At 39.9% G+C, this 17,782-nt stretch overlaps 2 protein-coding genes across 3 annotated transcripts; both read right to left on the bottom strand.

The window, feature by feature from the left end:
- Positions 1–1,138: 1,138 nt before the first annotated feature.
- LOC146986120 (troponin I, fast skeletal muscle-like) lies at positions 1,139–10,888 on the bottom strand. 2 transcript variants are annotated; one of them, XM_085779742.1, is made up of 7 exons: positions 10,835–10,888; positions 4,964–4,999; positions 4,551–4,587; positions 4,338–4,466; positions 3,908–3,997; positions 2,903–3,079; positions 1,139–2,191 (listed from the first exon to the last, which is right to left on the bottom strand). In XM_085779742.1, the coding sequence occupies exons 2-7, from the start codon at positions 4,972–4,974 to the stop codon at positions 2,111–2,113; spliced, it is 525 nt and encodes a 174-aa protein (XP_085635868.1). In that variant the 5' UTR covers positions 4,975–4,999; positions 10,835–10,888; the 3' UTR covers positions 1,139–2,110. The 2 variants fall into 2 exon arrangements, with proteins under 2 accessions (XP_085635868.1, XP_085635869.1); XM_085779743.1 differs by lacking the exon at positions 10,835–10,888 and adding an exon at positions 9,158–9,416.
- A 2,012-nt stretch (positions 10,889–12,900) lies between these two features.
- On the bottom strand, positions 12,901–16,848 carry LOC146986119 (troponin I, fast skeletal muscle-like). The gene is made up of 7 exons (XM_085779741.1): positions 16,732–16,848; positions 14,426–14,458; positions 14,241–14,277; positions 13,985–14,113; positions 13,810–13,899; positions 13,507–13,683; positions 12,901–13,158 (listed from the first exon to the last, which is right to left on the bottom strand). The coding sequence occupies exons 2-7, from the start codon at positions 14,431–14,433 to the stop codon at positions 13,063–13,065; spliced, it is 537 nt and encodes a 178-aa protein (XP_085635867.1). The 5' UTR covers positions 14,434–14,458; positions 16,732–16,848; the 3' UTR covers positions 12,901–13,062.
- Positions 16,849–17,782: the final 934 nt, after the last annotated feature.

Here is a 17,782-nt window from a genome sequence, read left to right as displayed (position 1 = left end):
AAAATTTTCTTATATTCTGTAGAAAAAACTGAAATTTCCAGTCACTAACTGTATAAACAGGTAAGCTAATTCTCCCGGTAGTGCCATGAAACCATTACAGAAGAAGACACAAGATACAGTAATTGGCATATAATGAGCTTAAATACATTATTTGTATATAACAATAACTGCCATGTAATCAGGGTTTTGATATATTTTGTGACAAGTCAAAAAAAAAAAAAAAGTCACACCTTTCTTTATGGGGATTTCCCTCTCAGAGCAAAAGAGCAGCTGGAACTGAATCCACCCCCACAGCTTGGACATAAATAACCCTTCAGAAGAGTTATTCTTATTGCTTTTTGATTTTATTGCCTGTCAAACCACAAGAATGGCTGAAAAGTTACGGCCTGAGTTTATCTGACAGCTACAGGAGACGGAGCGAACTCACCTCTGCAGCGAACCAAATAACATCCGGTCTGCGACTTCGTTGAGTGCATCGATCTGAAAGAAAGAAGACATAAAGTCCTTTGATTATTGTAGAAAACGTGACCAAAAATAAAAACTGATTTTATTTGTGTAATTAACTCACCTCATCTTCTAAAACTGGAAACAAGGATAAGATTTCAAGAGACTTCAATTCAATAAATACCTGATTGCAAAGGTTAAAGTGATGAGTTCCTTTATTTTAGGATTTGCACCAAAATCACTTTGTCTTCATCTGTTGTTACAGATGACAGATCGATAATCAGTATTGGTTCAGAATCTGGTGCCTTAGAATTTAGTTTAAATAGATTTTTCAAATTTTCCATTAATAAATGTAGTATTAGCTTAGGTTTAATATCAAGCTAATTCAACAGATAAAGGTTGTAGCATTAGTTCTAAAGTCGTAAAGGGTTTGAGAAAAGTTGATATTTTCAATTTCCTTTATCAGTCATTTCAAACAAACCTGGAAAGACTGAAAGCTTTTACAGCAGCTGTTGTTGGTATTTCCTCATGTTTAGCATATCACTAACATCCCCTACATTTGTCTAGACTCTAAATGTCACAACTTTGTCAAAATACCAGCGTTTTTTAAGTGATACAATACAAAGAAACTTCATAAAGTTGTGAACCAGAAACAGGGAAAACATTTACAAATTCAACGAGACTTCGAACAAGATGAACATGAAGCTTTCGTATTTAATGTGACAGCAACAAGACGAGAAAAAGTCAATCACATTTCAGTTTGAACAGTTTAGAAAAGATGACATGATGTTGTTCAGTACAGACTGTGAACTGAGTTATACTTCTGCAACGTCTTTTGTATTGTCTGAGGTTTGTCATTATGCTTTTTATCGATCTGTTAGCTTGTCATGCTAATGCAGGGATTTAGCTCTGTCCCTTTGGAGCTTTGTGCAACAATCTTGCGACTAATTAGTGAGGATCTGTCAGTGGGGATTGTTTGGGATGAAAAATATCTTTGACATTTGGACACAATAAAATTGAAAAAAAAAAAAAAAACTTCAATTAAACCTCCATAAAAATGTTTTTCTACAAACTTTTGCTCAGGGGTTTTTTTTTCAATGCAGAAGCTAAAAAATGTGACATTTGGATGCAGAGGTATAACTCAGCCTTTACAGAACATTAGCAGGTTTGATTAACTAGCAAACTGACATTGGCACATACAGTACAAATACATCACAGTACAGTGTCAATACAGGCAAAAGCAGAAGAAGGCAACTTCAACTCAAGAGTTTTTTTCCAAAGTGAAACATCCGAAAACTAAACAAAAACAAAAAACAACCCGACCCTGCTTGATCCATCTCCTCTCACATCAGTAGAAATCCATGCAACTGGACTCATGCTTTGAATAAAACTTGATGATGATAACCTCAGTGAAGAACAGCTTTGTAGCACCAAGACTTTTGAACAAACACGTGAACCCATTGAGGAGATAAAGGCCATTTTTCACTTACAAACACACTCTGTTAACCAGTAAAACCTCCTCATCCTGTTCTGCCTCCATCTTGTTCAATCAAAGCAGGTGGATGTGCAGCAGTTTGGAATAAAACTCTTCAGTTACAAAGACGTTAGACCTGAACTCTGTCCTGAAAATCACTCTGGAGCCCCAACAGTCAGCGACGGACGATGTTTAACTGTCGAACATCTTCTTCCTATCAGACTTGTCTTCAATGTTCTTACGCCAGTCTCCGACATCACGCAGCTGCTTGTCCTGTGAACACAGATGATATTTATTTTTAGAAAAAGCAGCAGATGATCCTTAATATCATAACTGGAGCAGAACTATGTTAAAGGGATAGTTCACCCAAAATTGAGATTTCACTCATTATCTACTCACCCTCATGTCGACTAAGGGCTGGGAGAAGTTTCAGAGTTATCCGTGGCTTCTCTGAGTTACAGGGGGTCTCGGCGTAGCAGTGCATGTCCATATAACGGTTGCAAATGGATACCAACTGTCTTCGTAACAAAAAGACACGCCAAAAAACATCGAAATACCTCCATGTCCAAATTTGAAGAACCGGGAAGAGGAGCTTCGAGAAGCTTCCGCTACAAAACAAGCTTGAAATATAGACTTATTTAATTTTTTTCAGGACAATTTCGCATTTCAGGGCTTCAATACAAGACGGACATTAGATACGAGCAGCATGGAGGTATTTGGATGTTTTTGGTGTGTCTTTTTGTTACAAAGACAGTTGGTATCCATTTGCAACCGTTATATGGACATGCACTGCTACGCCGAGACCCCCTGTAACTCAGAGAAGCCACGGATAACTCTGAAACTTCTCCAAGCCCTTAGTCGGCATGAGGGTGAGTAGATAATGAGTGAAATTTCAATTTTGGGTGAACTATCCCTTTAACTCATCATAGCTGAACAAGACCCAGGTAGGGCACTGAAGACTGGATGAAGCGGCCAGCAGCTCACCTCCTCCTTGACCTCCTTCTTGACTTGCTTCAGGTTGGCCCTCAGGTCCATGTTGACCGTGTGCTTGGAGCCCAGCAGGGCCTTCAGCATGGCATCAGCAGACATACGCACTTTCTTCAGCCGAGGTCTCTTGAACTTTCCCCTCAGATCCACAATCTTTATGTTGAGATCCCTGACCTTGAGGAGGATCCGAGACAAAAGAGACAATTATTGACTCTTAGTAAAGGTCTAATGACACTTTTGGAATATTCTGTGGGACGAGGGTGAATTTGTCTTCTTAAAGTGTGCCCAAGCAAATTGCCGTCAGTACGATAAATAGTAATGTTGTGACAGTTTGTATAAATGAAATTCAGCCTTTACTCCCACACTGTACAGCCAACCCATGATACGATACATACGTTTAGTGATGGGGTTGTTCAATAATTACACCAGTTTTCAATGAAATATTATGTATTCTTGCATGTTAAATATATCATGAAATTCTACCGATGGAAATTTGCTTGGACACATTTTACTTAGCATGTAAAATCAACACCAACCAACGTTTCTGAACAAGGACTTCTAACTATGAAACTGGAAATATCCAAATAAATGAAAAATACCATAAAAAAATGTATTACTGCATCTTTACACCAATATGTACAATACAACTCTAGTAGAAGTATTGGATATTTCAGTCTGATGTCCAACTACGTTCAGCCTTTAGACAGGTTGTACTGGTTTAAATACAGGATGGCCTTGACTACAGGAGTGTCACTCTGACATCATCTGTGGCAACAAAACCAGCCAATAGAAACACATGTTGAGCTAAGTAGCTGTGAAAGACAACCCATCATTCAACTCTCTCTCTGTAGAAGCTGGTATTACACTGATACTCATACTCTATTCAACAAGAACAGCACATTTTGTCTCATCCAATGAACTGCAGTTTTCGACACTAATCTATAAAAAAAATTCTCAAAACAGTAAAACTAACAGTAAAACTAACTTTTTACAGTGTCTCACCTCGTTGAGAACCATGTTTAGCTTGAACTCTAAACAGTATCTCTCCTCTTCACTGATGTGGACCTCCTCATGAAGCTTCTGGCAAAGCTCCTGCAGAGGAAAGAAAGACAGTCAGATTATATTGAGTTTGCTGGATTATTGAAACCATATTGATCTGATCTTAAATCAGGACATTAGCATTACAATATACTGGCTGATAAGGGTGGATTTACCATGATATTTCCGATGTACTACGTTTAAGTTACGTAAAGCACTTTGGTCAACATAGGTTGTTTGTATATTTTCGGGATTCGACTCTGCATATGGGGTGCCTGCTCAACCCACTGAGCTAACCCCAACATAGGTTGTTTTTAAATGTGCTATATAAACATGACCTTGACTTTGACCTAATGACCCTGACGGTAGTTTGTCACAGCACAAACAGTCTCACCAGCAGCTCGTCCTTGGAGCACGGCAGGTCCATGGGAGGACATTTATCTGCCAGGAACTTCTGCCTCTCGTCGGCCTTCACAGTTGCTTCAGCCTCCAACAAGTTAGTCGCCACCACCAGCATACAACTCTGTGGATCATCATCATCGTCATTATCAAAATACATCTTTAAAGACAAGAATCCGCTTCTCTCTGGTATTTGTCCTTCTCTTACCTTCAGAGTATGCTTACGCCTCGCAGACAGTCTTTTCCTGCAGACGGAGACATGATATCATTCATCAGACCAAGGGAACTTTAAGTAGATATTATCATTCATCTCAAATGATGGGGTTCATAATTCTGTTTTATAAAAAGTTACGAAATGTGTTTTTGTCATTTTGGTTTTTTTGCTGCTGTGAAAATCTATTGGATTATTTAGTAGAAATTAGATTTGTGTCAAAAACATGTGGTGTCAACACAACAGGTGTCAGTGTGCAGAAAGTTACATGATATGAAATTTTAAAACATGATGAGGATCTGCCTCAAAACTAACAATTAGGCATGTGCAATGTTATCTAGTACAGATAAGTGATGCAGTGAAAATACTACTACTGATAAATTATATTATATTCAATGATATGTACTTACTCAGTGGCCATGTTGGCTGCAGGATCCTGATGTTATCTGGTGGAAAAACAAAAAAGACAGTATTAAAATGATGTTTTTACCTTTTGATATATGATAATACATGAAGGTTTCTGACGGATTTGTCAATCACCTCACACAACAGACACAACAGATACACTTAAATGACACACTCCCTTATGGATTAAAGCATGAGACAAAGAACTATGCTGTTTTGGCTTTTTACTTCCTATCCATGAAGGAAGTGGGAACATGGTTGTGTACTGACATCTGCTGCCCGTGGTCACTTTAACTTGCTGCCGCTCTGGGATCAGCAGGTCAATGTTTGTGTTATGACATCATATTGTTATAACCACACCCTGACCAGCCACCATGAATATTATAACAGACGAAAATAAATACACTGCCCATCCTCTTATGTAAACAACATGGCCGCCTCCCTTTTTCTCCTCTTCCTCCTCCTCCTCTGGCAATATGACAAACTTTACATTTTTTCCACTCTAGTGGAAAAGATCTAAGAACAGCGGAGACACTGTATCTCTTACAAAAACTATTTATAATGAGATAAAACAGAATCCATTCACTCTCTATCAGATATTTCACGTATTTCAACAATTTAATGTTAGGACAGTGGGAGTAAAAATATCTACAAAGTCCAAGTTAGTAAAGTGTCTGACGCCTGTACAATTTAAATGTTCAACAACTCTTGACCATAATCTCTCATCCCAGTGTCCCAGTCCACCATCCTGTCCTCATAACAAACTCCTTCACTTCGTTTGGGGTCACGTCTCCTCCGTTTGTTCCTCTGTTACCGTAGAAACTCCACCTCTCTCACATTTCACATTTGGATCGTGTTGATACTATCTTAAGGCATCATGTTAATTCCAGGAAATTTCATGGAACTGAACTTTGTAACCCAGGACGTGTTAATGCCTTAAGGGACCGAAGTCCTATTTTTAGCCACACAGCTTGGCTCAGGGGACCGAGATCCAACACTGTGGTTTAGACTCTTACATGTCAATTATGGGATGGTTGGCTTGAAATTTGGTCCAGACACTCTCGCCTCCATCTTACTTGTCTTTGAGTGCCACCAAGAGGTCAAAATTTACACTTGTCCAAGTTTTGACACAGCATGACCCTCAAAACTAAAAGCAAGGTCTGAATACCTTTCTGTAAGTGTTAGATGGCTTTGGAGGCTAATTCTAACATGCCAAATTGTAGCATATTTCCATGCTAAATAGGCCTAGATGATGATGTTCAGAGACTCCAGTGATAAGAAGACCCATGCCCAGAAACCTCCAACAAGATCAGGACAAGAGAGGTTAGCTGATTGATCAGTGATACATACTGAAGCTGTCATTGGGAAGCTCTACATAGGAAAACAGGGGATTTGAACCACCAGCATCCATCAGTGGGTAAAAGCACGGCCAAGGCAGATGAGAGATCTGATCCAAGCTGAGGTCCAACATCTGAAGGTCCAGAGGTGTGGAACTCAGTTCACATGGTGCCGAAACAAAGTGGGACCTGCCCAAGATCGCATGGCCTCAACTGTAGAAGCTGAAGCCCTTTCATCTCCCTCTCTTGCCCCAACCAGTGTACATCACTCTACCTACACCAAGAAACATGCACAGGTTGCCATTTAAGAAGGACCACCTATGCAAATGTAACGGAGGTCCGCGGGTAAGCAGGTATAGTCACAGTCACAAGGTAAGGAGAAGTGAGGGCGTGTGGCGGTTAGCGGTACTGAAGTTAAACTCACTCACCCATAAAAGACGTGCTAATCCACTTGCCAAGGGGTCATTGACCTCTTGGCGAAACAATTAGCATGGTTGCCCACGGTGGGGGAGACCTGGGTTCGAAACCCACTCAGGGCAGGCCAGAACAACATCAGTCACACAAGTTATGTGGAGAAAGATAAACAATGGTGAACACACTGAATGGAAGACAGATGGAGAGACCCCACAAGGTCCTCAGAGCACTGGCCATCCATCCAGATCATCAGGGAGGGGGAGAAGGTACGAAGGGAATCCTGCCATGGTTGTTCAAAATATCCCTGATCTTCCTGATTGAACTGACAACCCATGGGAAGATGATGAGGCTTCAAGAGGAAGAACCTCTACCAGGACCTAGTCTAAGGGTGTAGATATTAAGGGTGGCAGGCCTGGCTTTCCCCAGTGGAGGTTGGGTTTCCGAACCCAGTTTCTTTGGAAGACTCAGACATTGTTGGCCTGGTTTGGATAATGGTCAATGTCACATTAAGGTTGTGGATAGTACTGAGTCTCAAAAAGAGGTACTAGAAGGTTCTTCAATGATTATGATATCCCATTGATCATCCTCCATGTTGTTGGGAGGGATGTTCTGAATGTCCTGAGATTCAGGTGGAATAAAATGGACTCTGAATTGGACGTGGAACAATATACCAGGTCCTCACCCATGCCAGAGCACTAGAGAGGACATGGGAATTTGACCTTCCATTGTGTATGTGTGATGTGGACTTGGAGACGGATTACAACCATGTCCCTCAGGAGACCCTGTGGTGATTACTGCACAAGGTTCCAAGGCCACGGCTGTTAATGAGAGCTGCGTTCATATTCTTGGCACAAAGTCAATGTGTCTACAGTTGGTGTTGGACACTGCCAAGGTTGTCTTCTCTCTGATCTTGTCTGTGATACCCATGCCTGAAGAGAGGGTTTAGTACAGAAACCTCAAAGCTGTGTATCTATTCTTTGCAGATGATGTGGTGTTGTTGGCCTTATGAAACAGCAATGGCTCTCAAGACAGGAAACAGTGGATTGATCCTTGAAATACCGCAAGCCCTTTTTGCAGGGCAAAGCTTTTGAGTTACTACTAGAACACCCTTACCCTGGATAAACACAAGAAACTATATGGATGGGTGAAGGTCCTGTCAGTGACTGACGGCCATTATCCAAAGCAAAGTCAATGTGGAACAACAGAGGTGGCAGTAGCAATTCAGATAAGTAGCTCAAAGCAATGATGTGTCCTGGACATAATGCTAACTTAACATACAAACACTATTATTCTAATATGTTAAATGCCAGAATGTAACAGCACTTGGTAAACTTAAGCTACTCAAATGCTAAATCAAGGTAGACAAACAGACACATACTGTATAGGCAAGTTAATATGAGAACGATAACCCGGTAAGTCTATGTATGTTAACATGCTAAATTTAGCCTCGTAGTCCTCCCAACAAGCTAATGTGCCACATTAGCAAGAACGTCTGACTATTTTTTATATGTATAAGTATTACAAGTTTCCAGCCGATAATCTATCAATCTTTTACTTAAATAATGATTATTGTTTATGCTAGCCATTCTCCAAAATGTTTACAGATTACTTCCTCACCAATCAGAAAGTGTTTGACTGTGTTTCATTTCTTCATTCAGTAGCCTGTGATACTGAGGTTGCAATGAATTCAAGTGAGTTCCCTGCTATGCCCACTTGTTAATCCAGCTTTGGTCCCGTCTCATACCAGCTGTCAGCATTGTATGAGGTTGGGTATGCAGTTTGAACCTGTTTCCAAATCTCTCTCTCTCTCACACAATAACAGGAAAATTGTCAACAACCTGTTTAATTTAGGTTGGTTGGTTCCAACGTTCAATGAAGATTTGACATTAGGCCTAACGATAATTTGTCAAAATGTGAAACTGCAGTACTGATACAGAGGAGAAAGAAGTGTTATGATAAAGATTGTGTTCACAGCTAATAAAACCAACACTGACTCATAGACAGAACTGGACTGTGCCCAGTGGATAAAGGTGTTCAATCAGCACAACAAACCACTACAACCATTTCTGTCTCAGGAGGCTATCAAGTCACTTTTCCTTCCAGCAGCCTAAAACTGAAAACCATTTTTCGTATGTTATAGTATGTGATTCTGTTGATACTGTCCGACTTTGTCCGATCTGAAATCCATCTAGTTCAGACTGAGACATGACTCTACCACCATGAAGATGCATTCATGGCCTAAACATTAACTTTCATCTAATGCCACCATTAATTAAAACATTTACTTTGGCCAGATTCCTGTGAACTAATGATATTCCCATCAGCCACAGCAACACTCTGCGTTAAAAGCTCAGCAACAGGTCTCTGACCTGAGTCAAATAAAACCAAAAACCATCTCCATGGACAAGTATCACATAGAGAGGGTAACCTGACTCTTTGAGTACCAACCTTGAGGACTCTGAGGCCACTTCCAGAGGTACTCGGAGGCCAGATAGCTGCTGCCTGAGCTGCTTGTAATGTTTAGGAGCTGTGATGGAGCAGTGGATTAAGACTCTATTCCTGGAGCCACAGCTGTTCCTAACGTCTTCATCATGGAAGCAAAAAAAAAAAGAGAAAAAAAAAACATGACAGCGGGCTCATCTTAAAAGAAAAGACGTCTGACCACCACTGCAGGCATCCTGAAACACATAGCTGGCCCGGGAACAAATGCCTGTCATCTTTAAACCAAAAACAGCCAGGGAGTGGAGGGGGGGGGCATGGGAGGGGGGTATCTCCAGGGCTGACAATGTATTTTGGGACAGTTGTTGAAACTCTGAGCGCATAACATCACAACATTTGCCCTGGAGATGGAATAATATCTGGCAGGTTAAATGTGGGCTCAGATTCTTTATCTTAAACAAGTGAGTGTGTGTTGGGGGGTCGATGTTATGAGTGGGATTGTCTTTGATGGAGGAAAAGGAGGAGGAGGAGGAGGGTGGTGGAAGGGTTTTGCAGTAACCCAACACCAAAGAACATCCCTCGGACAGCCAAGACATTAGAGCATATCGCCAAAATAACTCGACACTGGTCTGACCTCAGTACACAACACTTCATCTGCTTCACGCAGGACAGCACAATAGGTTGAGTTTCAGAGAGTTAAGGAAACTTTACAGTCGCTTAAACATTAAAAAGATTAATAATCAGACTCAGATTTTCATCCCAAAACTAAAACTTGATCACTAATTCCTTTGATTTCCATTTTATTTAAACCTACATCTTAAATAAAGGAAAAAGAGACGAATCCAATAAAAAAAGGGTCCGTCTCTTCCATGAAACTATGGAAACAAAAACACAGTTGGAAATGTTGTTGACAAACTGAAACTTCAGTTGTTGCCTAAACACTCAAACACTTGCGAGGATAACAGGCTAAATCTGGGCGAGTGAGGATTAAAGTGAAGTGTAAAGTGAAGACAGAGGCCGAGGTCGGCAGCAGCAGCAGCAGCAGCCGCCGCCCCAGATTAGTCCAGGTTTTCCCTCTGAACGCCTCGGCGCTGACAGGAGGATAAACACTGACGGGTCGGTTTTCACGTCCATGTGTTGTAGTGGTGTTTCCTTTCAGTACATCACATCACCAGACTGTAAATCACGAGCACATGGCGGAGGGTTTTTAAAAACCGAGGATGAAGGCGACTCCTTGGAAAACCAACGAAAACCAGAAAAACCGACCACGACCACGAGAAGTAAAGAGCTGAGATCAAAGAGAAACCAAGAACTTTTGATAACTGATGTTAAATTTCCACCAAAACTCATAATAACACACTTCTACACAACAACCACAACATATCATGGATATTTGGCATTTTACCATGACTACATACTGAACAAATGAATTGATTTATCACTTGATTGGATGCCAAAACCAACCAGTCACACTCCACGTAGCCTCATTCACATTCACATTTCAACTTTAACATAAACCTCTTTCTACAACATGCTATTTGAAGACACACAAATATAAATTCCTAACAACAAAAGTATTTACAGCTACTGTCGTGCGGAGGAATGTGCATGCAAACAACCATACACAATGTAACACACACCTGCTAAACAAAGTAAAACCAAAGTGTTGGAGAAAGTGGTTCTTACTTGAAGCGAGCAGAGTTGTCAGCTTGTTAGAGTCACAGAGACACAGACTGAGTCACAGGCAGACGAAGTGTTAAGAAGGTATATATTGCAATCTCTGATAGCCCTCTAAATCCTCCACTTTCTCTTTATGGAAGTGGATTACCAGTCAAACCAATGAGCTGGCAAGGTCATGAAATACAGTACAGTGTCATCTGCCCCCTTCCTCGGCTCGCCTCATTATAAATAACCCGCCCTTTAAGATTCTTATCTGTATTATTTGGTGCCTCAGACGAGCAAAATACAAGAAAGTAATTGAAGCAGAGGCATTTTGTAATCAACAGTTAATACACACACACACATACTATATCTATATGTAGACATGTACTGTAGACAGGAATACTTCGGAGGTTAAAGAAAAACACTCACTGCTGCTGAGGAAACCTGAATCAACGGATCTCTGGAAAAAAAAGACAAATTAATACACAAAAAGTGTCATTATTGCCATTCCTTTAGATTTTAGACTTTTTTTTTTCATTTGAATCACAGATTGTGCCTGACTGAACGAAGCTGAACTCACCGTGTTGTGATGCTGCCAAGTGGATCTGAGATAAACACCTGAAATATACAGACAAAGCAGATGATATGTACAGTTATACAAGGTCATGTCAAAGTTAAACATCCGTGGAGTTAAAAGAGGCAAGTAACCTACATGTAACATTAGATATAATTATTAAATATTAATAATAATATATAACAATTATATGAAGAGTAATTGTATACAATATTCCTAAGCAAATAGGCTATATGCCCAGCTGGCTAAAATCCAGGAAGTAGTGGTACTTCCTGGTTGGTACTGCCTGAATTTCAGCCAGCTCCTTTATTTCCTGTTGTACATGATTGGCCAAACTGATTAATCCCGGTGTGTCTGACCTCAAAACAATAATCAGACACACCTGGCTGGCTGAAATTCAGAAAGTACCAACCAGGAAGTACCACTACTTCCTGGATTTTAGCCAGCTGGGCATATAGCCTATTGAACAAATAACACAATGTAATGTAGTTTTATATAAATATTTATATATTGATTAACAAATAATTTCAACACATTGTAGATTAAAACTAATCATTCTAAAAAGACTTCACTCACCTCAGATTTGTTCCTGAACTGGAGAAATTGTTGTCTAAAAAAAATAACAAACTCTGATAATAAAAGTCTCCAATGAGAGACTATTGCAAATTATTGATTTAAATTGAAATGATTCCGTGTTGATGACGACACATCTTGGGTGGAGTCTTCAGTTCGGGTCAGTCCAACACCATTCGAGGATTAACACGTCATAAAGCAGCAACAAGTAAGAAACTGGACTCTGTCTCTGTTTGACTGTTGGATCATTAGAGTCACTGCTTTTTAACAAGACGAACTGAGAGGAGAAAAAAAAGCTGCATCCACCTGTTGTGTAACAGACTGTTGTTTCATACAGACACACTGGCCCAGTCCCCTCCCCAAAACCTCCAGGACCCTTTAGAGCAGAGGATCTGCATGAAGTGACTGAGTAATTCTTGATTTAATAACTGTTACAGTTATGTAAAAGCACAAATAGACCACATACAAATGCAAAATGATCACAAAATGACATAAAACAAACACAAAATGACCACAAAAACACACAAAACGGATACAAAGAAACAGAAAACAACCACAAAGTTGAACAAAGTGACCACATACAGGTACAAAATTACCACAAACACACAGAGTGACCACACAGAGGTAGAAAATAACTGTAACAGACATAAAAATGACCATAGACATTATCCACAAAGACACACAAAATGCCATGATTTGAGTCCATTTTTCCAGTTAATAAAACTCACAACATAAGAAACACAGAACCTAGACTGCTTTGATTTACATCCCCTAATGTTTGGACACTTTGTCTTAGAATGAGACTAATTAAAATGGCAAAAGCAGAACCTGAGGACACTTTGGTTTGTAAGCCAACAATGATCAATTTAATCAATACTTCTTTCAAAACCTTTTCTTTCAGTTATTGTGTGTCAACACAGTTTCTACAACAAAAACATCCAAGAAACATAAGGAAACAGCTCCTGCAGCAGGTGTCACATGTTTATTCGATTGAAGTTTCTACAGTTGAAGTTGGTTCACAAAGCTATAACTTGCACTAAACCAGTCCAAAACCAGTCCATGAGAAACAGACTATAAATGCAGCAGGTTTGTTAAGACTCTGATTTTAAGCCTCCGCCTCAAACATCTTCTTTCTTCCGTCCATACCGGCTTTATCCTCAATGTTTTTACGCCAGTCACCGACGTCACGCAGATCCTTATCCTGAAACAGCAACAGGACCAAAAATAATCAGAACTGGATCTGGTGGTTTTATGAAACTTAACTTTTCAGTACTAAAGTGCACAATAACCAAATGGGAAGTCCTACTTTTCTTCTTTACCTTGACAAGGCCTTCCTGGTACTAGCTTTAACAGGAGCTATGGGCTTAGCTGCAGATTTAGCATCAGCATTAACAGCTGTTTTCTTACATTAGCTAGGCTATGGAGCATTTGCAAATCTGATTCAACAAGACATGGTTGACTTCCATGGTAGATTTAGATGTCTACAAATGAGCCGAGTTTGACAAATAACAGATTCATGATCCATATATAGATGGGTCCAGCTCCTCACCTCCTCCTTCACCTCCTTCTTGACCTGCTTCAGGTTGGCCCTCAGTTCCAGGTTGACTGTGTGTTTGGAGCCCAGCAGGGCCTTCAGCATGGCGTCGGCCGACATACGCACTTTCCTCAGGACAGGCTTCTTGAATTTCCCCATTAGGTCCTGAACTTTGATCTTCAGATCGCCGATCTAGAAGACGAAGTTGATATAAAGTCAGACAGAATCCCAGAAACCAACATGGCTGACTCACTGTGTTTGGAAACTGTCCGGACTGTACTACATTTAAAAATACAGGAGGTTTGTAGGATCATCTACCTCCTTGTCGGTCTTGGTGACCTTCATCTCCAGGTCGTATCTCTCCTCATCGATCGCATCGATCTTGTGGTTGATCTCCCTGCACAGCTCCTAAACACAAACAGTGACGCCATTTTGAATGGCTTCCCTACTTTTAGAAGATGAAATCGATGACGTAGACTTGTCGTTAACGTACCTGCAGCTCCTGCATGCTCCTGGGCATGGACACGGGAGGACAGTTCTCAGACATGTACCTCGTCCTCTCCTCTTCTTGCTCCCTCTCCTCCTCCTCTAACAAACCTTTGGCGATGGATAGCATCAAACTCTGCCAATGAAACGCAGCCAGACATCATAAAACATTACAGCACAGAGAACCATAGGTGACTATTTGATCTATCATTCAGCTTCTCTTTATAAAAACACAGTGAAACAAACTTGATGGAGTCTTTTACCTTCAATTGATGCTTGCGACTCGAAGTCATCTTTTTCCTGAGTAGAAAACACAACAATAAATTGGACATGGAGATTGCTGTGTTCTATGTAACGTATGATTCTTACAATTGGAACAGCACTGCTTTAAGTCAATTTTATTGGTATAAAATTGAACCAACAGAAAAATAACAGCAGAATTACTTACTCCGACATCTTGGCGTTCGTTTGGCTTCGAACCCTGCAGAAAAGCACAGATTTCCATTTCGAAGCTTATTCAGTAGAAACAATCAACAACTGTGTCATGTTCAGGAAACACAATGGGAAACAGGGTGAAGGCGGGGTTGAGCTGGAATGCCTATGTCCGGTCTTTCCCAAATAATAACTCCACTTAGAAGAAACACGACACTGACTCGAGGATTAACGGGTCGCCTCGAGGAAAAACCTCTTGTCTAAATTAGGGCAAGGATCTGGGGTCCAGTTGTCCCCCCGGGGCTTCCCTGTCATTAAGAGTCTGTCTGCTGGAAGATTATCAAGAAACACCTGATACATCAACATCTTGGCCATGGTGGAGACATTAGCTAGAAATAGAGGCCATGTAGAACAATTCAACTACGTTCAACTACGTCCTAACAGAAAACTGAAGTCTATCTTCTCTTACCCGAAATACTCAAAATGTCAGAACAATTGTTTTGGTAAAATTTTGGGTTGTTAAGAAGTTTTTTGTTCCGGATTGAAGAAAGACTGCTTCTACCAAAATCTAGACATGCTAAAAAGGATCAGAAGTGGATCAGGCTTGATTTAACCCATACCAATCCAACAAAGTAGTCAACAATTTGCACTGATGTATTGGTCTTTCAACATTGTGTAAATCTGAACATCAACAAACAACAAGGAAAATAAATGGATCAGGGTTAATATGACCAATACAATCCATCAAAATGAAATACAGAATTAGCACTACAGACCAGTTGTTATTAGCCATGTCCTTTGTGATTGTGTCAAATACAGGCTCTGAAGCCAGATGTCTTCTCCATCACTGCGTCAATCTAGATATACAATAATAGTATTACATTTTACAAAATCTAAATGCTAAAATTATGCTGTATATTCATTAATTAAATAAATATTTTCATTGTGTGTTTATATATATATTGCAATTTGGAATTTTGTATTTGTATTCTAAACAATTTCACATCTTGCTTAACTTACTTTTTAATTGAAGGAGTTCAGTCTGAAATAACAACCGACAACTGGCATTTGAAATATTTTTATTTATAATAAGATTTTTTTTTTTTTAATATTGTATATTCTCAGGGAGCACTGCCATACAAGCCTGTATATGCATTTGTTTTAAAATTATTTGTACTTTTTACAGTGTTATTTGAGTAATCTGCGTCTTCCTGTCTTGTATTGTACCTTCTCTCAAATGGACCATGAGTCTGCAATAAAGATGTGAATATATTCTAATCAGGTGCCACATCAAAGCAAACATTAAAAGGAACATTATTTTCATTAGCCACATTGAGCTTTTGCTGTAATTAAAAGATACACTTGACTGAAACATAATGCTCCATAAATTAGGGTATCGTCAACATACGAGCATATCTGTCATACCTTTAAGTGGTTGTTAAATGTTAAGTCCATGTTATATATCAAATGTCCTGAGTGATGAATAAACTTTGCCCTGTTACCAAGTGTCAAATAACAGTTAGTGTCAGTTGATTATTTGCCAAACACAGCAGCCGAGACATTGGACTGTCTTAAAGTTAATTAAATCTTATTTTGTTTATTGATGATTCCTTTTTTAAAATTGTAATTTATCTCAAGAGTTGGTTGGCATCAACAAGCCTTAAAATAAATAAGACAGTTTGTTGGATCAATATGAAAATTTACAGTTTCAGTGGAGAGTTTTCGTGTCTAGTAATGGTGTAAATGTTGTTTAGCAGACTTTCTAAGAAGTTGAAAAAATCATACCCCTACAAAATGTAAAAAACCCTATATGTTTTATTCCAATGTCTTAGGAGGTTGAATTTTAAACATATAGGTATAGTAAAACACAAAAGCAGTGTATACGCTTTCCCAATATTTAAATTTTACATTAACATGAATGCTGATTATTATGAGCATACCTGTATTGAATATTAAGCCAGGGGTCATGTTATTGGCTCTGACACACATAAATCTACGCCTGTGGTCTGTGATGACACAGGGACACTGGGACTATCACTTTTCAACTCTAGAGCCCACTTACGTCAACACACTCCTTCACACCTTTAGCCCAAAACTGACCACAGTAACATCCACAAAAAAACCAAAAACAAACGAACTCCAACTGATCAGTTCCACAAATTAAACATCCCAAATATTGCTGTATGCAGAAATCCACCAAAAACCAAACCAAATCCTTGTTTAGCTTCAGGAACTGCATCACCAAAAAGACAACAAAGTGTTTTATAAGTGAAATTCATGCAAACACACCAACCGCAGCAGAAAGAAGCGACCATTTCTTACCTTTTGGGCGAAGATGGAAACAGAACGGAGCGAGAGATTTGGGAGGAGGGTCCGTTTTGACATTATAAGTTGGTATATATGGCATTCCCCAAAGGCTGAGGAAACCCCATCTTTCTCTTTATGGAAGTTGATTTTCCCTCAGACCAATGGGCTCGTCAGCACCTGAAATCTTATATCTGACCTCCCCTCCACCCCGAAATCTCCTCCCTATCTGCCCATTATAAATAACCCTCCTGCCTTCTAGATTGTCTCACTGAAAGCATTATTTCACCCCCCCACCACACCCTGAAAAAGAAAGTGCTCACAGAGATCCTGGTGGTGGAGATGAAGGAAACTAAAGTGGAAAGTAAAGATCACCAAGATATTACTCATTAATGAGCAGAATATGATCAAATATGACTCCCTACTTAAACGGAGACGGGCTCTTATGCTGCCTCTCAGTGAGGGAAACCAGGGAACACCAGTGATGAAAGTTGAGGGGAAGCAGGTGGGAGTGCAGCGACGGTCATTTAAGACACACTAAATGGACGCTATTAAGAAGCTGTTAACAGAGGCTGAGAAGTCGGAGAAGGAAAGTGAGAGGAGAGAGAAGTGGCATTTTCTGAATTTAGATCATAACTTGAATAACTAAGTGGTACCTATCAGCCTCCGCCTCCAGTTTCAGGTCACACCTCACGGTTTCTGTTTGACGTATTGGTCTTTGATGCAACATTTGAAAGGGATTCCCTCAAGTTCTGGAGATACACAATCACCCTTGACCCCTTTGACTACTGATCTCAAAGGAGTGCTTGCTCAATGCTCAATGTTTGTGCTTCAAGATGTTACAGTATTGTGTATGGAAAGGAAGAGTAGACCAACTTGAGTACATTAGTTTGTAAGTAGGGTCAGGGCCTGACTGGAGAGTGTTCAAACATTTGATTTGAAATCATTCTTTGATAATTAACTTGGCTTGATTTGTTTGATTAGCTAATGGATTTAATGAGAAACTCAGATACAGGAAGAGATTAGGTTATTCACCACCTGCAGACCGGTTTACAAAAACTGCACTGAA

The sequence above is a fragment of the Trachurus japonicus genome, chromosome 6 (genome assembly GCF_045865225.1).
Source record: "Trachurus japonicus isolate A0001 chromosome 6, Traja_1.0".
Classification (NCBI taxonomy): Eukaryota; Metazoa; Chordata; class Actinopteri; order Carangiformes; family Carangidae; genus Trachurus; species Trachurus japonicus.
This window is presented reverse-complemented; position numbering and strand designations above follow the sequence as displayed.